General features: G+C 41.1%; 2 protein-coding genes across 2 annotated transcripts in view; one reads left to right on the top strand and one right to left on the bottom strand.

The window, feature by feature from the left end:
• LOC115009189 (voltage-dependent T-type calcium channel subunit alpha-1I-like) overlaps positions 1-11932 on the top strand; it is a 48037-nt gene extending 36105 nt beyond the window's left edge. Inside the window, exons 25-35 of the mRNA XM_029433021.1 lie at positions 288-480; positions 1698-1849; positions 1979-2088; positions 2690-2823; positions 3158-3228; positions 5581-5659; positions 5995-6116; positions 6873-7178; positions 7282-7432; positions 8042-8601; positions 9426-11932. Of these exons, the coding sequence (XP_029288881.1) occupies positions 288-480; positions 1698-1849; positions 1979-2088; positions 2690-2823; positions 3158-3228; positions 5581-5659; positions 5995-6116; positions 6873-7178; positions 7282-7432; positions 8042-8601; positions 9426-10094 (2547 nt within the window). The 3' untranslated portion in view covers positions 10095-11932. The remainder of the gene's footprint in view (positions 1-287; positions 481-1697; positions 1850-1978; positions 2089-2689; positions 2824-3157; positions 3229-5580; positions 5660-5994; positions 6117-6872; positions 7179-7281; positions 7433-8041; positions 8602-9425) is intronic.
• A 1290-nt stretch (positions 11933-13222) lies between these two features.
• LOC115010223 (synaptogyrin-3-like) lies at positions 13223-19023 on the bottom strand. Its single transcript, XM_029434758.1, is given in 5 exon segments — positions 13223-14280; positions 16331-16476; positions 17241-17475; positions 18802-18819; positions 18821-19023. Coding segments are annotated over 5 exon segments (660 nt in total). The 5' UTR covers positions 18908-19023; the 3' UTR covers positions 13223-14106.
• Between the last annotated feature and the right edge of the window lie 1096 nt (positions 19024-20119).

The raw sequence follows: 20119 nt of genomic DNA, 5'->3' as shown, positions 1-20119 counted from the left end.
TCAGGCATGATCTTGTTTATTTCAAGCAGAAAGGGAAAAATATTTCAGGAGAGAAGGGAAGTGTAAGGGAAGAAAAAAGGCAGATGGATACATAGATGTGAGTTGACAGTGCAGTGCTGACTCAGGATTTACATAGTCCTCTTATTTATGCTGTCTCCTCTTCTACCTCGCCACCCCTCCTCACCGTCTTCGTCACTCTTTGGTCCTCTTGGATGCTACCTGTCCTCCTCCTCCTCCTCCTCCTTCTCCTCTCTTCCTCCATTTTCTCTCCCTGTGTCTCTCTGCAGCCTATAAGAAACAACAACCCTTGGATGCTGCTGTTTTTCATCTCTTTCCTCCTCATCGTCAGCTTCTTTGTGCTCAACATGTTTGTGGGCGTGGTGGTGGAAAACTTTCACAAGTGTCGCCAGCAGCAGGAGGAGGAGGAGGCGCGGCTCAGGGAGGAGAAACGACAGAAACGGTTGGAGAAGAGGAGGAGAAGTGAGACAACGGGAGGGGAAGGGGTGGAGAGGGAATGAGAGACATACAGTATATGGCCAAAAGTGTGTGGACACCTAAACATTAAAGCCATATGTGATCATTGAATATGTCATTTCAAAACGGTTAGCATTAATATGCTGCTCTAACAGCCTCTTCGAGGAAGGCTTCCCACAAGATTTTGTAACCTGGCTCCAGGTATTTGCTTCCATTCAGCCACAAGAACATTATTCCCAGTGTCCAATTTGTGTCTGTTCTGGCTACCGGAGGCGATCTGCTGCCAATCCAGCCGGTGTGTCAATGTCCACTGGATCCGTGACGAGGGCATCCCACTCACAGCTAGTGTGTGGAGCTATTATCTGCTCTGCTGTCTTCTCGTGTCAGCTCTTTTTTCGCTGTATAAAAAGTATAATGTTTATTTTGGGCTTTTCTTCCCACTAACTTGGAAAAACATTTATTTAAGGATCTTTCTTTGTGTGCCAGGACATTGTAATGAAACAGGAAAGGGACATTCACGAGCAGTCCCGAACAACTATCATTGTATGCCGTAGCATTTGCATTTCCCTGAGGGGGAACCCTAATTTAAACTAAGTGGCCTTGCCCAAATCATAACAACATGCCAAGACTACACAAGACAGGGGAGCCGTCAGACTCCTGGCCATAAATTGCAGCTGTACTATACACATACACACGATAAACCTCTCTTTTCCGCATACATACTGTATGAGTACATACATAATCTCTGCCCATTTTATGCTCAGATACACACTACTACTGCACACTCTTTCTCGCTCTACCTCACTTCTGTCTCCGTCCTCTCTCTGCAGTGTAATCTCTAGTAGTGCTTTCCTCTTAGTCAGTTAACTGTCTGGCAGCATACAGCGAGGGTTTCTGCCCAAAGACACCTTGAGGTGCCATGCGGTGTGTGTGTGTGTGTGTGTGTGTGTGTGTGTGTGTGTGTGTGTGTGTGCGTGATGGATAGTATCGAATTCCTGACGTGGCACTTTTAGTCTGTACACACACACACACACACATGCACAATCACACACATGGCAGTGCGCCACACACTTCATCAGTGACTTCATAACCCATAGTATATATTTTTTCAGAAGCATTTTAATGACCTGTGTGTGTGTGTGTGTGTGTGTGTGTGTGTGTGTGTGTGTGTGTGTGTGTGTGTGTGTGTGTGTGTGTGTGTGTGTGTGTGTTTGTATGTGCAGGGGCCCAGGCGAAGCCATATTTCGCTGACTACTCCCCGTTGCGTCGATCCATCCACACCCTGTGCACCAGCCACTACCTGGATCTCTTCATCACCATCATCATCTTCACAAACCTCATCACCATGAGCATGGAGCACTACAACCAGCCTAAGGTAACCATGGCAACACCTTCTGCTACCTGCCCTAGAACCATAGTAATGAAGCGGTATGCGGTGGTACAGTACAGCTAAAGCGGGTTTTTGAAGTGTGTTTCTGTGTGTGTGTGTGTGTGTGTCCCGCAGTACTTCGAGGAGATACTGAAGTACTGCAATTACGTCTTCACAGTGGTTTTTGTCATCGAGGCCATTCTCAAACTCTTTGCTTTTGGCCTCCGCCGCTTTTTCAAAGAGAGGTATTCAAGCTTTCACATCAATACAAAGACACGAACAAGCATAAGAACTTCTCCTTTTACATTTATATATTTTTACTTACAGCTCACACTGTTTCTATATATTTATACATTATGCATAAACATTTATATCACTCCTGTTTACATTCAGTTTGCAATTTCTATCTAGTTTATATTACCTAATGTTATATTTTATTCATGTTATATTTCAACTCTTATTTTAACTTGCACTATTTTACATGTAGTTTCTCATTTTGAGTTGTGTGGTCTTCTTTTAGGTTGTTAATCCATATTTAATTAGCATTGTTGGAAGGAGCCTGAGACTTAAGACTTTCATTGCCAACGGCTGCTTCTAATGTAATTGTAATTGTTGTGCATATGATAAATAACTTGAACTCGGGGAGCGCCTTGTTAGCCGAGCGGCTACAGCGCATGCCATATAAGTGCAATGTCCCAGATTTGATTCTAGCCCTGGGACCTTTGTTTCATGTCTCTTTCTCGCCCCCATTTCTACACTGTCGTCTGTCAAATAAAGGCAGAAGAACTTCAACAGAAACTGAAATTGTTTGTGTGTGTGTGTGTGTGTGTGTGTGTGTGTGTCAAGATGGAACCAGTTGGACCTCGCCATTGTGTTGATGTCCATCATGGGAATTACACTGGAGGAAATAGACCTGAATGCATCCCTCCCCATCAACCCCACTATCATACGCATCATGAGAGTCCTAAGGATAACAAGAGGTACACACACACACGGTGACACAACCACAAAAAAGAGATAAGATACGATAGGTTAAGCCTTTATTGATCCCAGAGGGGAAATTAAGGTGTTGCAGCAGCACAAAGACAGTAATAAGTAAGGATAAATAGAGGAATACAAAAAGGAATAAATGAGTCAAGCATATATGTAAACAGCAGATATATATTGTATAGTATATGATGTAGTAAGACAGTATAACATATTAACAAAATATAGTATGATACAGTACAGTATAGTATGAGATGTAAGTTGTGTAGAAACGCACTAACATGATGATCTGTGTCTGATAAGAGCTCACACATTATACTGTTTCAGTGTTGAAGCTGCTGAAGATGGCTACAGGAATGAGATCTCTGTTGGACACAGTAATGCAAGCCCTGCCTCAGGTAAGAGGCAGCAAAATAAGATATGTCTCTTTAACTGCGAGCCCGGTTCCCAGATCTGAAGAATTGCAGACAGCTTGTTTTATTCAGCGATGGCACTCACTGCTCCCCACATGATTTACGAACAGACTGTTCAGTGACACCAAATAACCACCAAACAAGCATGACGACATCCTCATGTTTTAGATAAAACATAATGGCTGATCCTTAAATGTTTCAGTGCGGCTGATAAATCACCGGTTCAATCATCACTTTATGGGACATAACTTCACAGCTGCTTTGGTGCGATTGTTTTTGCTCCTGGGTATCTGTAAGAAGATAAAATATATGAGCCAGAAAGTCCAGTCTGAGAGCTTATCGTCACAAAGACTCCACACAGCAATTTATTCTCCTTTGAGGCAGGATTGTAAAACTCTGTCAACTTGTCACAGCAGCAGTATTTACAGAGTCCCACCAATTTGACATTCACAAGCAAGGACTAATGCATAAACTGAGACGCCCACGTAAATACTTTGAACGTATTAGTGGCTCAGGGGTGGCAATGTTGGTTGGCCAGTCCAGGTTCTTTGGTCCACATTGTCCACAAATCTCCATTCTTTAATGATTGTTTTGAAGTTTTGTACAAATATTCTTGATCCTCAGAGGATGAAGCCTAATGACGTGATAACTTTTTATCTAGCGCCATCCTCAGGTCAAATTTAATTTTGTCCAATGCTTCGGTTTGTGACCAAATATTTGCAAAACGAATGACATTCTCATCAGCCTCTTTGTGTTAAATGCTAATAAGCAAAAGTTAGCATGCTAACAAAGTCAGTCTATGGTCAAACTAAGATGCTAAATAGAGATATAGGATTTTATAGCGGATTGCGATAAAAAACGCACACAATAAGTTGACCGTGGACAATTTCTATTATCAGGATAATGGTGAATATCTTCACGAGTGACTTGAACAAGCTGTTTAGCTTCTATCATGGTGACAAATAGAGCCTGAGGAATAAGTAAGAAAGAAAAGACTCACAATGTTGTGTCATTTTTCTTTATTGATCCTTTATTTATGCAGAGGGACTTTATGATTGTAGGATTACCATTTAAAGATTCTTTGATTGTTTGTTTTTTACTCAAAAGGATGTGTTACTAAAAAAAAGAAGTGTGTTCTCTCTCTGATGCAATATATTTGTTTCTTAACCAAATTCAAGGTAAAGTCCTTCCAATATGTTTTAGTGCCATTTTAAGAGTTTTAATGCATATTTTTATCGGGATAATATCGCGAATTGCAAATCTTTTGGCCAGGATAATTGTGATATGAAATTGTCATATTGACCCATGCCTAATGGTGAAAGTGGTAAACATTACTGCTAAGAATCAACATGTTCACAGCTTTTCTTTTACATTTGCATTTAACTCAGAGCACTGCTGTGCCAACAGCTGCTCGTGTGACTCTTAGACGTGTTTGAATATGAAATGTGTGAATAGTAATTGGTGAGATGGTGAACTTGGATGATGCGCTCTGGTGTGTGTGTGTGTGTGTGTGTGTGTGTGTGTGTGTGTGTGTGTGTGTGTGTGTGGGGGGGGGGAGGAGGCTTCAGGAAGAATCTACCACAGCCCCTGGGCTCAGTAGACCCTTAGGGGACCCTTGCAGAAATTAGAGAGTAGAGAGGAAGGTGGTGCACAATAAATGAGAACAGGTATGCAGGGCAAGTAGACATTTATAAACTGTTTGTTGTGTTTTCCTGCTCCTGAGATGCAGGTGAATTATATTTACATTTTTCTTTAAAATTTTAGTGGGTCATTCCAAAATCGTAGCACACCGAGCTTAACCCTATCGCTATTAGAGCGTTTGTCTACGCTTTGGTGCAGCAAAATACCCATGATCCTTCACTGCTTTCCCACCCTTGAATAATGCCGATTGTCTTTGAAGTGACAGATCATTGCGGGGGATCTAACCCAGGTCTTTGCCGTGGCGTCCGAGTTCCTTCATCAATTGGTTAATCCATCATCTATTCAGACACCTCCCACCATGGGGGAAGGCAAACCAAATCCCAGTGAATTGCTTTTTAATTAGAATAAACAGACAAGTGTGTGGTTGATGAGGGCGGGATCCAGGCTATGATCGTGCTCCTCTGTTTCTCAAACAAAATCTGAGATATGATTGAACTCCAGGTATTATGATGGCTCCTGAAATGTGTTTAAGATTGTGTAAACATCAATGCAATAAGTCTTAGCAGTCTCTGTCTTTGGCCTTCTTTCTATCTGTTTGCATGTTTCTGTCTCTCTCAATGTATACTGTACACGTCTTTTTTTTCTGTGTATCATACTTTGTATATATCTGTGTTTGTGTGTAATATGTCCGTCTAGGTGGGGAATCTGGGTCTGCTCTTCATGTTGCTGTTCTTCATCTATGCAGCTCTGGGAGTTGAGCTCTTTGGAAAACTGGGTTAGTGTGTGTGTGTGTGTGTGCGTGTACTTGCATGCATGTGCGTGTGTGAGTTCGAGCACGCGAGTGTGTGCATGCATATAAATCGATGAAATAGATGTGTGTGTGTGAGTGTGTGTGAGTGTGTGTGTGCCTCAGCTGACTCTGGTGAGATATCCTTAGATTACGTAACATGCATAAATTTTGTTCTTACATATATTAATTATGTCAATTTAGAATCAGTGTATTTAACGAGTGCTCTAATCTACACACAATTCTCTTTCTTCTCTCCCCTCGCCTTCCTCTCTCACACTCACTGCCTCTAACACTCTTTTCCTCTTTTCATCCTCCTTCAGAGTGTTCAGACGATAACCCGTGTGAGGGCCTGAGTCGCCACGCTACCTTTGACAACTTCGGCATGGCTTTTCTCACACTCTTCAGGGTGTCTACCGGGGACAACTGGAATGGGATTATGAAGGTTATTTCCACTTCCTCTCTTCTGCTGTGTGGGAGTTTTTAAGAAGAAGGATAGACGAGAAAGTCCATGTTTATGTCTGTGCATATGTGTGTGTGTCTCAAAGCGCCGGTTATAAGACAGGCATTGCATTAAGCAGAGAGAAGATCACTGTTTTTATGACAGACTAAGAGCTACTGACATTAGAGGGTTAGGAGAGTGTATTATTCTTCTGTGACAGGCTCAAGGTCTGTTCACACTCAGACCCACATCTCCCCCTGTTGGAGAAGAGAGGAAGTACAACAAAGTGCATTAAAGGGCACATATCATGAAAAACTCACTGTACATTTGGGTATCTGGAGTGCCTACCGACCCACACACTGTGAAATAAGATGACCTTTCTGTGTTTGTGGGCTGCTTAGTTTAGAAAACACGGGATTCAACAAGCCATTCAGATGTGGCTGTGGCTGTCAACCAACGGCTTGAGAACTACCTTTGCAATGTTTCTTGCAAGCCAGTCAGAGTAGACTGAGCTTTTACAGGAGGGGGACTTAAAGAGACAGGCGCTAAAACAGAGCGTTTCAGACAGAGAGCGAATACAGGTATATTCAGACAGACAGGAAGAGAACAATAATGTGTGTTTTGAACATTTAAACATGCTAACATGTTTTAGTAGTAACCCAAAATATAAGTATGAACCTGAAAATGAGCATGATATGTCCCCTTATATATCTGAATATCTCCCTACATAAATCCCCTTCTCTCACCCTCGCCGTCCAGGACACGTTGCGAGAGTGTCGCCCACAGGAACGGTACTGCTTCACCTACCTGCCCCTGATCTCCCCCGTTTACTTCGTCACATTCGTCCTAACGGCTCAGTTCGTGCTGGTCAATGTGGTCGTAGCCGTTCTGATGAAGCACCTGGAGGAGAGCAACAAGGAGGCACTGCTGGACGAGATGGAGGAGAGGAAGGAGAGGGAAGAGATGAAGGAGATGAAGGAGAGGGAGGAGAGGGAGGCCAGCCGACGCCTCAGTACGGCGTCTGCGGGTGGAGACTTGGTGCCAAATGTGGACACACCTGCCCAGGTAATGGACGGTTTTCCTATTTTTGCGTGTGTGTGTGTGTGTGTGTGTGTGTGTGGGTGGAGGTGACAATAACGATGACAGCGGTGATAATCTCATGTGGCAGGTGCAGGTTGAGGATGAGGATTGTTCCCATGGCAACCTGCTGAGCATAGGACGCATGCTGTCTCTCCCCAGCGACAGCTACGTTCAGCCACTCAGATGCTCCCCTTATCCTCCCATCTGCCACGAGGCGTACTCCAGCTACAGCTACTCAGGTAATTTGGTTGTTTATAGCCAATTAAATTAAGGAACCGTTCTCACTGTGCATTAACCACTAACTGTTTGCTGTAAAGGTTATTGCTTCCATGAACAAGAGGCACAAACCTTGAAGAAGAAAATGATTGTTTAATATTAGTGACAAATTGGTCACAAAGCAAATGGACATCACAAGCTTCATCACAATGTGGTATTATATTAATTATTTGGACAACAATACAATACAAATCGATTAAATTCAGGGGACCGCGGTCGTCGACATGAGACGTTATCATTTACATTTACTCACAAAAAGTAACTAAAATATTATTTGACAATTTTATTACTGGGATCTGTAGGAAGGAGGTGCGCTTGGACGTAAACGAAAACTTTCTGGGTTGTAAGAATGAATCTGTGCATTAGTTTGAAAATAAAACGTCAAATGACCTGGTAACCTTCCCTCTCGTATTGTATGTTGGATATATAGTATAGTATTATAGAATACACTTGGAAAACATCACTATCAATTGTAAGAAGTTGTTTTTAGTCCCTCTTTAGAAATACTGTATTCTGTTTTTTTCCCGTTTCATCCATGTGTCCCTGTGATCTTTGCCACATTATTTCTGCAGGCTCCATGTCATCTCTGGGCTCCAGTGGAGCCGGCTCACTGCTGCAGGTTCCTGGAGCTCTGCCGGCCATCAGCCACGCCTCACTGGGGATAGGTCGCAGCTCGAGGCCAAAGATCTGCATCAGCACCTCTCAGAGCATCGACAGACACTTCTCGCACAGACTCAGTGCCGCCAACAGCATAGAGGGATACAGGTCTAGTCCGGCTCACAGAATAAACAGACACAGACTCAGCTCAGCTCATAGTATAGATGAATACAAGTTCAGCCCGACCCATCGAATAAACAGACACAGACTCAGCTCCACTCGCAGTATGGACGGATACAGGCTCAATCCAGACAACAACGCAGACAGACCTAAACTCATGTCCAGCCACAGTATAGACAGACATTCCTCACTCAGACTGAGTCCCACCTACAGTGCCAGCAGACATCCTTCTCAGTGGCTCAGTCCTGATGACAGTTTAGACAGAAACAAGCTGAGTCCCTCGTACGTTCCAGATAGTTCAGTCCTGAAGAGACCAGCATCCTTCCGCGCTGCAAGCAAACCGCTACAGAGACAGGTGTGTTAATATCACCTTCTCTTCTCATCTCTTTTTGTCTTCTCTTCTTTTCTCTTCAACTCCTTTCACACTGTTTTTGCAAGTGGCAATACACAAGTTTTTTGCTTTAACTTTTTAAAAACGTTAATCAGTATGGAGTAAATGTTGATTGCACAATGTAACGGCTATAGAATAATGACACCATCTGTGTTTATATTTGTTCCCTGTAAGCCTCCCTTTCACTCTGCATTCTGTGTGCCACCTGGTACGATCTCACGGGAGGCTCAATTTACAACACAAAGCCGTGGAAAACAAAATGCAGCGTGTCCTGTGCAGTGTTGACAACGCTTTTCCAAGAAAGTAGCTAGCACTAGCGCCAGAATTCGCCATCATTGTCGTGATACGCTCTTTGCATAGTGGTTACGTCATTGCGCATTTATTTGCGTAAAGCTTAGTGGTTGTGTTGGCTACAGCGAGGGAGAGGCAGCCTGGGCCCGGTGCCAGAGGAGAGGGAGAGACCCCCTGCTGTTGGCAGAAGGCCCGTGGACTGTGATCACTCTGAGCAGTATTGGGAATGAATAACAATATGTTCAATATTAATTGTTTCTTCCCTGATGGTCTGAATAAGTCGCTATATTTGTCTAGCAGAAAGCTCTGAGGAAAACAGAAAACGTCTTTGCAACCACTTGAAATGCTAGGGGGGGGCGGGGGGGGGGGGTTGTCTATTGCCACTTTAACTATGAATTGTTCATCATTTTATATTTTTCTACACAACATTTAGAAAATGATTTTACTTGTACAACCCAACACGCCACCTTTGTGTGTTTGTGTTCATGTGTCTGCAGAAGGCCGTGCGCTGTGACTCTGTGGATCAGAGCGGTTCGGCTGACGATCTGGCAGAGCCTCCCCTCACTGTGACCGCCGTCTCTTCCACACCACCACGCCAGCGATCATCCAGCGTACACACACTGAAATATAAACACCCACAGAGGGTCATCTCATGCAGGAGCCACAGCCGGAGCCACAGTGAAACCGCTGGGCAAGAACATGAACCTGAGCAGGCCATCTGCAGCTCGCAGCCAGAAGCAGATGTCGACAAGAGACTGTCCAGTCTGAAGGTCCCCAGCGGTGAATCCACCTCATCCACGCCACTCTGTGGCTCCAGCCCCGGCGCTGACCCCGGCCTGCAGTTAGAAGACGCAGACGAGGAAGTCAGGCGCATTAACAGTTCTGTTCACACACACACACACACACAACTCCCTCCCAGCTCTTCACACAAAAGCAGACACCTTACCACTAGCCCCGTGGAGAACAGGAGCCGCCTCAGCCAATCAGTGTCTCCGGTGTCGGGCAGGAACAGGAAGCAGAGGATGAGCCCGCCACCAGGAGAGGAGCCGGTTACTATGGCAACCCAGCTGATGGACAGCAGTGTTGAGCTGAGGAGGCGGACTCTGTCGTTTGACGCCACAACCCTCTCTACTAATCAACCAGAGGGAAGTTCTGTGGACGACTAAACAAACTCACTGTTGGTTATTCTGTTAAAGTGGAGGCAGCCTGATGTGCTGCTGAAGCACACAAGAGGGGCGGGAGCGAAGGATACCTATTTCCTGTTTTGGACCCCGCCCCTCGTCCAATCACAAGATTTTCACAGGGTGTTTGAGCAGAAGTCTTTCTTTCGTGTGTATGAGTGTGTATGTGTTTAAAGATTCTTATCCGTTGTGCTATTTGCACACAAGATGCACATGAGAAGACGTTTCCTTTTCTTCTATCATTGTCCTAGCTTTAGTTCGGACATAGTAGTCACTCCCCTGCTATATTTACTCGAACATTAACCTTCCTCTTGCTTGCTCTCCTCCTTCTGCCCTCACTCTCATCCTTTCCATGCACCTCAAGCCTAGGTCAGAGTACAAGACAAATCTACCCGAAAGGTGCAGCACAGATTACTGACTGATCTTCCAATGTACACATAGACATGTTAACAAAGGATAGCACAGCAACTAACCTATTTTAATTAGTGATTAATCTGCAGGTTATTTTCTTGATGAGTATTTTATCTATAAAACATCAGAAAGATATTAAATTCACTGAAATGTTAGACGACGAAGAGCCACAAATACTCACATCTGAGAGGCTTGACTCGTTAAACCATGGAAATTGATTAATTATCTAAATAGTTACTGATTTTGTTAATTGACCAACCAATTTATCAAACTGTTTTGTCAGCTCCACACACAGCATCTCATTAAGACTTATAATAACTTTCTTATTTGCCAAAACTGTTTACTTTTAGTAAAATTCCCTAATTTTATGCTCTGTGGTGCAGAGATTACAGTTTATGTTTACAAAAAAAATTGATTTTTAAGTGATACACGAAACGATTTTATATGAAAATGCTTAATTTGTAATTGCACGCTCATGTAGATAATTTTATTTGAGAATAATTGCTCCAAAAATATCTAATTGTACAGCAGCTTGTTAAATCTTATATCTAACAGAGTGAAAGTTTTTGTTTTGAAATATGAATAATCTTCCTATTTTTCTTACCTCTTAACCTAAAGTAAACTGCCACTGGACTTTATCATTCTCAGATTGGTATTTTCTTGGTCAAATCAAACATGGTAATTTTGTGACGTTGAATCGATCCAGTCAGAAAAATCTATTTGCTCTTAGAGCCTCTTAGTTAGAAATAGCGTAGTGTGACCTCGGCTTTAGTAGTTTCTACCTCTCTTTTTTCCTGATCCCACACAAACGAATGTTCAGTCAGTTTAGTTTCTCACCCCTTCCACTTTCCTTTTCTCTGTTTTAGTATTCTCAGGGTAGAGGTAGTTCAGACGCAGGTGAGTATGAAGCATGTGATCACAGGTCTGCAGAGTTAGATTGCCCCCTGCTGTCTGAAACTGGAGCTGGCCCGTTTCGCCTGACGTTTCAAGAGATTATACTGTAAGAGGTGAAATTCAGACGGAAACAGAAGGGCTTCTTCAGGTGATATAACGGTGTGTAAAACTTTGTAGAAAAAAGGCTAAGATTATATTTTATTAACACAGCAGCGAAGATATGAGAACTACAAAGGTGTATTTCTACATTTTTGAATGTCAATTTATCTGCTGACGATGGTGGTGATGAGGATGATTGATGAATATGTCAGTTTATCAGGATGTGGATTATATTGATGATGATAGAAATGATGACTAGATGATGCAAATGTTCATAATATTGTATAATGTTCCAGCAGAATGAAAGCAGGGAATTATATACAGCAAGTTCACCTGCAGTAACATGATTGGACAGTGCTGGAATAAAACCACTTCCTGTCTGACTTTCATTTGACTTCATAACCTTGCTTAAACATATTTCCCGAATATAAACTTTTTTTCTTCTCTTTCTAATAACACACAGTAGGTGGGGTTGAACAGGGCTTTCTGCAGGGTCTTAAAACGTGTTAAAAGTTGATTAAAAAACAAAACAATTTAGCGACAATTGCCAACTGTTTCATGCTTCTGGAGATCCGTGCGGTCAGCGTGGTCAGTGCAGTGTGGATGACGACTGCTGCTCGATAACGTTACGTAAAGGTCGCTTTACGCTCGTTGGTTAAACTACATAGTTAAGGGGGAAAGGTAAGTTTTCAGACAAATGGTTAGAGGACAAGGAGTTTGAACCATGGCTGAACTTTTAAGGACATTTTTATGACATACTACACTATGACTTTTGTGTGCATTTCTTATGCCATATTATTTTTTTACTTTTTTAATGACTTCTTTATGCCATATTATACTATGACATATTATACTATGACATATTATACTATGACATTTAAAAAAAAAGATGTTATGACATACTATATATGAAATGTTTTATGACATTTTTAATGACGTACTATTCTCTTGATGTTTTTTCATGACATAAATGAAATATTTAGAAATAATATACTATGACATTTTTATGACATTTTTTATGACATCATAAAATTTAATATTTTATGAAATACTATACTCTGACAATTTTATGACATTTTTTATGACATATTATAATGTGATATTTGTGTGACATATTAGACAGACATTTTTTATGACATACTATACTATGACTTATTTATGACATGTTTTACAAAATAATATATAATTACATTTTTATGACATTTATACTTTGACATTTTATGACCTGCTATACCATGCCATTTATATGACTATTTTCTTCTTTTTTTACACAATATTGGTTTCATCTGTTTTCTTTTAAACATGATGATTTAGGACTTGTCTGTTTTTATTTTTGCTGTCTTTGTGAAGCACTTTGCAACTTTGCGATTTTGAAAAGTGCTCTATAAATAATGATTATTATTATTATTATTAAAAAAGATATTAAATTCAATCCTCAGGATTCCTGCATATACCCTGTTGGGGTCCTTCAACATGAGTCGATTATTCTAAAAATAAAGATATCATACAGCACAGCTGCTGCTAATGAATTCAACATAACTTCCCTTTCTAATTATGGTCCTCCAGCAGTTGCTGATTAATATATAATATAACACATCCTTGGATCTTGGTCTAAATACATAATTATATTAAAAAAGAGTCCCTCACATTTCAAGAAGCAAAGAGGAAATTATTTAAAGATTATTGGAACAAAGGCAGATTTACAGCTCTGATGGTGGTGTATAGATTTTATTTTTTCATATTTTATTTTACCACTTCAGCATATCACAATAAAATATTTAATCACATGAATATTTCACATTGAAACAGTATAGCATTCAGACTGCATTAAGCTGTCCTGGCTCATTTTCTTGCTAAGAAAATGTACCAATTTCTACCACCCATATCCTCTCAATCTATTGGTCAAGCTGCCTGTCTTTCTCAATTTCAGCCAATTGGAGGCTACAGGACTGCAGAGGCAGCTTCTGATTGGTCAGACTGACATAGGGCAAGCAGAAGCAGATAAACGGAGCTACACAGCTTCACTGTCCTCCATATATTCCTTCACTAAAGACCTTGTATCCCTTTATAAGGTAGATGAAGCATCACCACTGATCTACATCTACGTTAATCTGCACCTCACCATATGAACATGCAGTCAGGGTGTGTGTGTGTGTGTGTGTGTGTGTGTGTGTGTGTGTGTGTGTGTGTGTGTGTGCCTCCAGGTGTGTATAAATATGTGCTTCCAGGTGTAGGCTACATGTATATATCCAGGTGTGAGTGAGTACAGCTGTGTTTGCGTGCATCTATATCTGTGTGTGGGAGTGTGTGTGCATGAACAGAAGAAGAAGACAGTATTCTTGACACAGAGAGTTACGACTAACTAAACTGAGCCAGCCAGTTGCCATGGTGAAAATAGATCATACATCATCACATGACCCACAATCCCGCCAATCCCAGGAAAGGATGGAAAGCCATTTATCCGCGAGGCAGGAAGTTGTCCGTGCCCGCGTTGTACGCAGTGTCGTTCAACTCACACCTCTGTCTGTCTGACTGTCTCTAGAAGGCAGGAGCCACAGGTCTCTGCTGTGTGAGTTTCTGGGGGTCCAGGGTTTCAGTGAAAGGGCGGCGCTTGATAGGGGTTAGTGGTTACTATGGTAGCTCCGTTGGCGATGGGGTACGGTGTAGCTCGAGCGCTGCCGGCGGGAGGATCCAGGTGTTGCCATGTGAACAAGTTTGTGTTGCTGCCGGTTAAGAAGCGCCGCAGTGCGCTCAGCGTCAGTACAGCCTGTTAGTCACACACACACACACACACACACACACACACACACACACACACACACACACACACACACACACACACACACACACACACACACACACACACACACACATTAGCAGAAGCGAGAAATGCCCGGATGCCTTAGAGCAAGGGTGTCAAACTCATTTTAGTTCATGGGCCACATGCAGCCCAATTTGATTTCAAGTGGGCAGGATCAGTAAAATCAGAGCATAATAACCTGTAAATAACTCCAAATTATCCAAAGTACATTCTGAAAATGTTCACATTTAAAAAAAGGTGAAATTTCAACAATATTATGCCTCAGTTTATCATTTACACATGTGCAGTACAACTTACAGATCACAGTGTATCTACAAAGGATCTGGAACTGAACAATATAGTATTTTACTTTATGATCAAAACAACACATTTGTACACTTTGCAAAGTCATCCTTATGTTGTATATTTGACACCCCTGCCTTAGAGTCTACAGCCGTGCTAGCGGCCTATGAGGCTGTACTTAGGCACAAAGGTGCTTTGAGCTAAATGCTAACATGCTCACAATGACTGATGTTTAGTAGGTATAATGTTTACCATGTTCAACATCTTAGTTTAGCGTTTTAGCATGGGAACATTTGCTAATTAGCACTAAACCGAAAGTAGGGTGATGGTTGTTGTTTTTCATTAAAGTAGGCCTATTAGTTGACCTATTCAATACAAGATTCAGTAGTAGAATTGTGGTTACTGTTGTTGTGTTTGTTGTCCTTGTTATGTTTTCACAGGCAGTTTAACTCCTAATGACTAGTAAACCACTTAATGAGTAAAATCAGTAAACTTCCCTGTAAGAGTCAAAAGAGCATTGACTTAGCTTTCTGTCACATGCTATAAATCCTCTGCCGAAGAATATTGGAACAATTTACCAACTTTTTATTATACTATTGGGAAAAAAGGGGTCCTTTGTGACATACTGTACATCCCTGACACAATTACAGTTTAACATCCCCACATCCTCTGACAGTGATGAATGGCTGCTATTAGTTTGGTGGAAAAATAGTTTTACCAAGCTCCATTGAGTTGTCAATGGATAATAAATCAGTGGATCGGTCTGACCGGCAATGTTCAATGGCTTTGCAATTGTTTCTTTTTTTAAAGCTTTTATTTAAGTCTCGCTGAGAGCAGCTCTTTTACAGGAACACTCTGTCCCCACAGGGGCACACATTCACACCTGGAAACTGCCAGAGTCTGGCCTTCTGGCTACTGAGCAGCTTAAGGGCCATGCTCAAGGGCACCTTACTGGTCGTAATGAAGGACGTGGAAGAAGCACCGCTTTTACATTTTCCCCACAGACATTTATCCCGCTGGTCAGTGGATCAAACTCAAAACACTCTAACCTTTAGGCCACCACCACCCCACAAATTCACAAGCATGTCTTGATTATAGTAAAGACAGATTAACCACAAGGGATCTTTTTCACTTAAATTTTTCTAAAAATCTGTAGTGTAAATTATTCATTCTTAGCAATCCTTAATTGAAAACTAACAAAATGAGTTTTTGAAGTTTTAGTTTTACACATATAAAAGTGGATCACAGCTCGTTGCATTGAGCATCAATAGGATTTCCTTCAATGAGATGCATTGCATACATTTGCCATATAGGGATATAGAGCAATAGTGGAAAAAGATTGATATAATATTGGAAAAACCCTACTCAGAATCAGCCAATTCTACTACTCAACTACTATTACTTTGTCTGTGTGTGTGTGTGTGTGTGTGTGTGTGTGTGTGTGTGTGTGTGTGTGTGTGTGTGTGTCTATGTTTGTGTTAGACTAGAGAGAGGGTGGAAGGGCTCTTTGTCAGGAGCATCTGCTTGTCCTCCATGAAAGAAATGCTCTTAAATCTGTTCATTGCCGGCAGACACTGATAACCCTGAAATACACACACATACACACAAACATGATGATGATGATGAGGATGAGGATGAGGATGAACACATGCACACACATGTATGTACACACAGACAGAGGACACATTTTAGACACAGGTATAAATATACAGACCCAGGTCAGGACGGAGAAGAAGCAGAAAGCGATGGTGGCTCTGGCGGCGTCGGAGCCCTGGGATAATGGCAGCTCGTCTGGAGAGGTAGCCTGCCACTGATTGGCCAGAAAACAGAAGCCAACAAACCACAGGAAGCTGGCAAGACCTGGAGGCGGAACACAGAGGGGTCAGAAAAAAGGTAATATGCAAAACTATTAGCATCAAAATATACTCCAAGTACCAAAAGTAAGAGTACTCATTTCGTCGAGTGCCCCATTAGGAATAATGCATTTCATATTATTGATATTGAAACGATTCTCAAAGTGGGGTCCATGAAAAGTTTTCAGATTAATTAATTTAAATTATCATGATATATAGATATATTTTAATATTAATAGTAATAATAATTAATATATTAATAGTTAAACAAATAATATTTATATTTTAAATCTATAAATGTTAAATCAATTACATTTTAATCTAATCTAACAAATCTATAACTCTTAAAAATCTGCAAATATATTTAATACGTGTCTTATGTACTTCTAACACATTTCTCTTGTGTTGTTCAAATAACTAAAACTATAGAAGTGTAAAAAAATACGCAAAAAACTGTGAACCTCCCAACAGATAAACGAGGGTTTTGCTACATTACTTTATCTGTTGGGTAGCCGGGGAATTTTTCAAATGGGGATCAATAAAGTTTTACCTTAATCTATAATATTACATCCTAATTCTTGTTGTAGATGATATTTTGTATTAATAATCTAATCTGCAAAGTAACCAGTTGTCAAATAAATGTAGTGGAGTAAAAAGTACAATATTTGCCTCTATTATGGAGTAGAAGAAAATGAAAATACTTAAGTACTAGTATCTCAAACTGAGTAAAGGTGGTTACTTTCCACCACTATATTTGTGTGTGTATATTACCAGAGAAGACGAGGTCCAGCAGGACAGCCCGTCTTCTGTCCTTGACGCTGCTGATGGAGGGGAAGTAAATGTCCAGGATCAGGAAAAAGATGCTGCCGAGGAAACAGGCCACGCCCACAGTAACACCAAAGTTACAGGCATCAGCGTTGTTGTTGAAGACGCAGAGCAAACGCTCGCTGCCGATGTTGATGTAGCCCTCGTTCACGATGCAGCTGAACACCACCATGGAGAAAACCTGCAAGGGGAGACATGCGAGAGGGTTTATTATTGTAACAGGTAGAAGAGAATGGACTCACACTGCTGTATGAAGGCCTTTCATTCCTCATACATGCCACACATCTGACACACCACAGGCAAACACTGCTTCTCTTAAAGTGTGTGTGTGTGTGGATGTGAAACAAAGTTATGTTTCTCTTCTATAATTCATAGTTTTAAACGACTAGTTCACCCAAATAAATAAAAGCATTTCCCCACTTGCTCTTAATGGTATAAAGGCACACACACACACACACAGTTTGTTTTATTTGCAGAGATTTGGAGATATCCACCTCTGAGAAAGACTGAAGAGCAGTGTGTCTTTCCAGAAGCAGTTTTCTTTTACTGTTGATAATCCACATACCTCACTGTCTGCAGGTATTAGAAACAGTCTGTTGTATAGAAAGGTAGGATATGTGTATTATCCCAAGTAACTATGGACATTGAATTATTATAATAATCGATTCATCTTTTTAGCCATTTTTCAAGCAAAAAGCAAAACATTTCCTGGTTCCTGCCTCTCACTTGTGAGTTTTTCCTGCTTGTCTTTGTCTTGTGTGATAGTAACATTTATATTTTTGGGGTTTTGAGCTGTTGCTTTGACTAAATGAGCCGTTTGATGATCATCCATTTGGATTTAGGACATTTTAGCTAATTATTTTATAATTAAAAAAATCTTATACGAATGCTTCCTCTTGACTTGATTTTGTTTTTACAGCTGTATTTTATTTCACTGTTTGTTTTAAGGAGCACTGACAAATTGGTTATGACAAAACATGTTGAACTGAATTGAATTATGAGACACAAATACAGAAAGAAAGAGAAGGGTTATTATGTGCATCTGTTAACTTGCTATGTCTCCTTTAAAACAAAATTGTTCCTTCAGTGCACATTAAATGATGTATGGTGACTCATAGCTGCACATCACACCAGAGAATCTGACATAGAGAGGTGTTACATTCTGGTTAGGGGGTATTCAAATCCAAAGCGTTCACATCTAGACACAAAGAGGCTCCAGATAAACATATGGTAATCTGACGCTGGTCCTGGAGCTCCAGCCAGAAGCTGCATCACTGAAATATTTCTTATTTATTAGACAGAATTGCACAACAGAGATTTAACTTAAACATACTGAGAATTTTATAAATTATACTCGTTTATTTGAATAATAAACTGAGTGGATAAAAGACACAAAAGCACAGAGCGAGAGACAATGTGAATGAGAGAGAGGGAGGGGGGCGGGGGCAGGTAACGTTAGGCCTGTCCATTGATGTTAACCCACACATTGCAGAGAAAGCTTACATACCCAAGACATCAGTCTGAGGAATGGTCCGGGGATGCGTGAAGAATGCGACCGGATCGAAGGCGACGCTCCCGGCCTTCCTGGCGCCGTACGCGCCCGCTGGCTCCATCCCTCCGGCTTTGTGCAGCCTGACGCCCGCTGAGAGAACGAGAGGAGACGGTGAGAGCTGCGCGCAGCGGCGGCGTCCTCCTCCAGCCTCAGTGTGAAGTCACACCGCGTCATCGAGAGCAGATCACAGGCTGCACCGCAGAATGAACTGTCAATTATCATTATGTATTTTCGTTTTCAAAATTAAATCCAGTCTATTGCTTTGTTTCCTACCATGTTCATTTTTTTATTTGTCCTAAAATTAGATATAACATATAGGCATGCAAACCTAAATCCGCCCATACCAGGCTAATGTTATTAGCAGATATTTATGGATTATCATTCATCACTCTCAGTGGAACCATATTGTGAAGACACAATTATGTTATCGTTTTAGAAAATTACGTCATTCAAATTTAAGATTCTAAGCTAAATGTTTTTTTGTGATTTTTTTACTTTGTTTTGAGTAAAGAGTGTCGTCCAATGGTATAGCAGCAGGGCTGTAACCAGGATGTTATGTTGGGGCTAAATCCGAACCCCTCAGATAGTCTCTTTAGTATTAAAATTGGAATTTTTCATTATTTATTCAGTTAAATGTCCAATTATAATATCTTTAATTTTCTCTACATGAACATCTGAATGCTGTTTGAAAACACCGTCACACTGCTAGGGAAATAGTGAATATTATTCATTTAGCTGCTCTAAAAGTATTCAAATTCAAATATATAATATCAAAAAATGCTTGCTACACAGCACAAAACAAAAGTATACATTATAATTGAACATAAACGCATAACATTAACAGGGTATGAGCTGACAGCAGAACACGCCAAAGTGCAAAACAATATCCTGCAACATGGCTGCCAAAAGTAAAACTGCAAAACTTGGCGGAAAACTGCAAAACTTGGCGTAAAACAAACGATTATCTGCTTAAATTAAATGCAGCTTGACTCGTCATTGTCTTGTTGCCAGTGAATCGTCTTTCCTGACATTTATATGACAGGGAAATACACAAAGCAAAGCCTGACGACATACAAAAGCCTCGCCTCTTAGTCGCACTTCAAGGTGGGATTTTTTGGTCAAAATGAAATTGACGAGGACACTAAAGGATCCTGGTGTATGTGGACAGATTTGTGCACATATTTGTATTTTTATTACACCTTTTTATTTATAATTTGCGTCTCTTTTCTCAAGCTTTTGTGTTTTCACAACATCCTAGCTGAACACTAACGCT

This window comes from Cottoperca gobio, chromosome 1 (genome assembly GCF_900634415.1).
Source record: "Cottoperca gobio chromosome 1, fCotGob3.1, whole genome shotgun sequence".
Taxonomy (NCBI): domain Eukaryota; kingdom Metazoa; phylum Chordata; class Actinopteri; order Perciformes; family Bovichtidae; genus Cottoperca; species Cottoperca gobio.
Note: the sequence above shows the minus strand (reverse complement) of the source record. Positions and strands in the feature narration are given on the sequence as shown.